Source organism: Cnephaeus nilssonii (assembly GCF_951640355.1).
Source record: "Cnephaeus nilssonii genome assembly, chromosome: 17".
NCBI lineage: Eukaryota > Metazoa > Chordata > Mammalia > Chiroptera > Vespertilionidae > Cnephaeus > Cnephaeus nilssonii.
Genome location: NC_137088.1, coordinates 30,445,896 through 30,450,851, shown reverse-complemented (window position 1 = coordinate 30,450,851; position 4,956 = coordinate 30,445,896). Strand labels below are relative to the sequence as shown.

Here is a 4,956-nt window from a genome sequence, read left to right as displayed (position 1 = left end):
CTAGGCTCTGAATGAGCGGCTTAGGAGTACACCCAGCTGACAGCTGTCTGATCTCCCCAGAAGTTGGGAAGCCAAGGATCGTCCATCACTGGAGAGATGAGAGACGAGAAATGAAGCAGGGAAGAGAGAAGAGTAGGCGAGGACTGAGCCTGGGTGGAGGAGGGTGTGTTGGTGTCTGTGACCATCTTAAGCCTTCCCAGGAAGTGGCTGGGAGTGGCAGGGTCGGGGGAGAAAAGGGGGGCCCTGGGTCACAGGGCCAGAGTGGGAGGAGTGTTGACACACCCTTCCTTCCTTTACACAGTAGGACATTTTCCCCAGAATCCAGAAGGTTCATGGCAGAGGAATGGAAGTAGTGGAAGATGGAGGAGAGAAGGGCCCAGAGCTTGGCTAAAGTGTCAGCCCACTCTCGGCGGGCAGAATTCCTTGGCAGAGACTGGGCCTGGCTTCCTCCGACAGAAGAAACCCCCCTGGGGCTGCAGGGTGGCTGCTATCTGGGGTGTGAGTACCTGAAAGGGTGGAGGGCAGCCCCAGCCCCATGGAGAGAGGGAGGTTCCTCTCAGCAAGAGGGCTGAGTGCCTGGCCGACAAGGTCAGGAGCCCAGGCTGCTGACAGAGGGGCAAAGGCAGGTGGCTCAAGTGGGCCCCATCTGGCCCTTGGGTTTGGGGTGTCCCTCAGCTTCCTCTGAAGCTAGGTCATGGGTCAAAACTCCCCTCATGCTGGGAACTGACATGTGCCTCCTTGCCCAGCAATCAGGGAGTCAGTGGAAAGGGGCAGGGCTGGGGCACCAGCCTCTATCCCAGGTGGCAAGGAGTTGGGATCACGCCCTGTCGACTCTCCATCAGGATCTGGGGTCAGTCTCCCTTTCGACTCCTTCTCTCTCAGGCCTCAATTCCAAGTTTCCCCTGCAACAGGGGATTTCCCTCCCCTGCCAATCACCTCCCCATCTTCCCCTCACGCTCTGGGGCAGGTGTCCTTAGCTTTCTTCCTGTTTCTAGTGAGACCAAGAGCTAGGAGGGGCTTCTCTACATTCTAGAGGTGGGACAAGAACAGCAGGGGAGTGGCGTGCCTGTGAGTCCTTGCAGAGGGACAGCAGCGGCTCGTGCACTGTGCAGCTGGTCATTTGCCAAGCTTTGGGCCCGAGTCCAGGTGGCATAGGAAGGGGAAGAGGAGAGGATGGAGGGGGACACAACACTGGGGGGATCCTGGTGGCTGGGAGTGGCCACCTATAAAGGGTCTGCTGGCCTTCAGGAGGCCAGGAGGAGAGGGCCCCCAGACTGCTGCAGATTCCCCTGGAAGCTGCAGTGACCCTCCCGCACCAGCCACCCCCTCTGAAATGCAAAGTCACTTCCTGGTTTCTCACTCACCAAGAATCATAGGTTGCAGAAGCCAGTACACACTATCTTCTAATGTTTCCTGCGTTCTAGACATTTGGAAAACAGACTCCTTTATAGAAGTTGCCATGATCTCTCTTGGCTTTTATTAGCATGTGTTAAAATCATATCATTCAAACACTACCAGGAGAACACGTATTGTTCCACATAAAGTGCTCAAGGGAAAAAAATGCAACTCATTAAATTGGACATTCTTTTCTAGTTCGTAAGTTTTGGGTTACAATCAGGGCACAAAAGGAGAAACAGAATGCAGTATTAGAGAGAGCGAGAAGCTTAGTTAAGAACTTGGGAAAAGACACAAGATCACATCCCATTCCTCCCACCTCTTGCTGACAGAACACTGCACCTGTGTAGAGCAGCAAACAGCTTTGTTTTAATAAATACATTTCCTTCATTGAAACCAGAAAAGTTAATTATAGTAAAGCACTTTTTCTTTGATCATCTGTTTATAGTCACAGGCAAGATTTATCCACAGAGTTTAAGTGTGAAAGTGTTATTTCATTGGGCTGTTAGCTTCCTAATGCTATCCGGGTTCAAGATTGTCTCAGCAATTCATTATTGGTTTCTGTATATTTACCTGGTACTTTTAAATACCAACTCCATACTGTTTTGTGTTACAAGTGCCAAGCAAGGATGTCCTCACATTAGCACTCTGACAGCTGCACAAAACCCAAGTGCCTGTTGGGACAGATTTTTAAATCAATGATGTTCTGAGAAAGTAAAAACTTGGAAATCTCTGTGTTTGAATCTCGCGTGGTCAGGTTGAGAACAGGAAAAATTGCGTTAAATACATTTAAAAACATTCATCTGCAATCAAACATATTTGAATCTTCCGAGGAAGGTCAGGTTGGTGGCGGGTGCCCGCGATGTGCGCGACCTCATCAGGAGTGGCTGGTGGGCTCGGGACCCTGTGTGGCAGGCGCCCAAGGCAAGCTTCTGGCCGCAGACTCCCTTCCTGGCCACAGTGCCTTTGACCGTCTTTTAACAAAGGGAAAGGAAGGCTGGTTCTACCTTCAGTCAAGAGCAATCTCGGTCGAGTACACTTGGAAGCTGGCCTGGCAGGTGGAGCAGGCGCCACGCTGAAGGCTGCAGAAGGACCAAGCACACTCGCTTGTGGAAAGGACTCCTCTTCGGTCCTCCCAGGGAGAGTCCCTTTCCTTCTCGCTAACTTCAGTGTTTTTGGCTTCTTGCAGGAAAAGATCTTGGCTGCATCTCTCACTAAAATTCCTATTTCATTTTACAAAAGGACACTCAACAGCAGTGTCGCGAAGAGAAAAACAGCTTTCCACACTATCCTGCTCTTTGCTTCTTTCCACAGATGGGTCTGAAGAGCATTCCGGAGTTTCACAGCGATGTGTGCTGCTTCAGGCAGCACAAGGTTAACCAGTCTTTGTTTCCAGGAAGTGATGAGCTACTTTAGTTGGAGCTGGTTCAAATCCTGCCAGATACTGCTGCACCAACGGCAGGGTTGAGGGCGGCTGGGAGGCGCTCTGTGCCCAGTTCCTGCCAAGGGCAGCCCAGAGTTATGGCTGGGCTTCCACTATCAGTAGTTATGTTTCCCTTTGATGTTTCAAAAAACCTATGGTGACTCTGTCCCCTCACTCTCCTTCACCCTGTCCATCTGACCTGGAAGTCTGAGAGCTTATTGAATTAGGCTGATATTGACGGCAGTAAGATGCTAGCTCACTATTTTGCACAGCACCATATATTGTGCCTGTTATTCAGGCCAACTATAGCCAACCTTTTCTTTTTCTTTTTTTTTTCTTTGTTCTTTTATAAAGAAAATCTATGTAAGTTGAGGTTCAGAAATGCATATATTTTTTACTTACAAATATTCATCTGATCAAAATTCAACATAACCTTTATGGAACACTTAACAATTGTTTTGTTTTTAAAATAACATTTCATTCAAACTGTATATAATTCAGTAAAGTTATTTTATACAGCAAGCAATGCTTAAACCCTGGAAAATCTGTAGAAAAGAGATTTTCACACAAAATAAGAAAAGAAAATTTTGAGGTATCCCCCCCCCACACACATCCATTCATCCTGACCCATGTGCACACACACACGTACACACACATTTGTGTATGCACAGACACACTCATTCTCACTCACAAAGTGGCTGCAGCATAGGCAAAAAATTGTAGGTCCAAAGGAAAATGATTGATTGTTCTAATAAAGAGTCCAGGTAGCTCAGAAAAAACCCCCAAAACAAAACACAATAGTCCTCTGAGGAAATTACTACCTCAAAAATATGTTCTCAAGATGAATTTGAGATCTAAGCCTACCAAATTGCTTTTGCAAAACAGCTCCCTGCAGTCCAAGGTGACGTGTGCAAATAGAAGGAATCAAATGAGGCTAGTTCCTGTACTTCCTTTACCAAGGATGTGGGATGCTCGCGGGTGCCCCGGGTGCTCCCGTCACGCCAGATACTGCTGCAGCGCCGTCTTGGCCCTGAAATCACAAAGTTCCTGTTAGCCATCATCTCAGAAGTATCAATAAGGGGGAAAACCCTGCGGCTCAAAGATGGTAGTGGGGGAAGTCTAAAATGTTAGATTCCCCAAAGGGAACTGGGTGAGCCCAGCTGGGCACCTGCCCGCAGGGGGAGAATTCTGCAGTCAGAAGACACTTCCAAACCAGGCTGGCTCCATTCCTCTTCAGTGGTTCCCTTAGACAGGGCTGCTCTAGCCCTTACACCTGCTGCAGCCCAGGGACAGTCTATAGTTTTCCTTGTCACTGGCATAGAGTTGCCTCGGACCTGGGATTATGTTCTATTGCCATGCAGGTTTTACCTAGTGCTACAGGACACTGGGGAGGAAGCTTAGGGTTTGGGAAACTAAAATTGACCCAGGAAGGTGTTTAGGTGCTGACTAAAGGTGCACAGAAGGGGCCAGGAGCTCATGGGATGAGGCTGTCAGGGTTCCAATGCCTCAGAACGGGTTACAAGCTCATCTACATCTTCTCCTAATGACACTGACAATGTGGGATGTGCGTTTATTATGATTGGGAAAGAAGGTAACTAGTTGGAGAGGAAAAGATGCAATGTGGGCAGCGATTTGACCTATCCTGATCCTGGTAAAGGTGTCTTCCTTTGAGCTAGGACTGAGGAGGCCTCCTTTACTGCTCCTGTTATAAGCTTGTGGGAATTAGGAAGTCAGGTTTTAGCAATGGTCTTCCCTTCTATGTTAATGGAGGAAAGGCTAACATTTTCAGTTACTATTGGCTGATGAAAGTATACCATGTAGACTAGGCATGCAATAAGCTGGCCTCAAGTGCAGTTTCTATATAGCAAAGTAATAGATATAATCTACAGTTTTAAAAGTGGTATACTAAGGGATATTCTTGCAATTATCTAAGACTCTATAAAGATGATAGTTACAAACAGACCAACAACACATCGGAACAGAAAGCTCTATTCAAACTGTCTCTAAGTTATGAGGTGAGTTCTACAAGGAAATTTTCCTATAGAAACAAGTTTATGGCTGATACTATATCCTACCCCTGAATGACCGTATTTATATGCACAGCCCCACTCTTCCAAGTCCCTCGTTTATCTAATAGG

General features: G+C 47.6%; 1 protein-coding gene across 2 annotated transcripts in view; it reads right to left on the bottom strand.

Annotated features, from left to right (window-relative positions):
- Window positions 1-3,673: 3,673 nt before the first annotated feature.
- Window positions 3,674-4,956, bottom strand: part of ARMC8 (armadillo repeat containing 8) — an 88,532-nt gene continuing 87,249 nt past the window's right edge. For both annotated transcript variants that reach the window (XM_079794809.1, XM_079794810.1), the window contains one exon: window positions 3,674-3,848. In XM_079794809.1, the coding sequence (XP_079650935.1) occupies window positions 3,815-3,848 (34 nt within the window). In that variant the 3' untranslated portion in view covers window positions 3,674-3,814. The remainder of the gene's footprint in view (window positions 3,849-4,956) is intronic.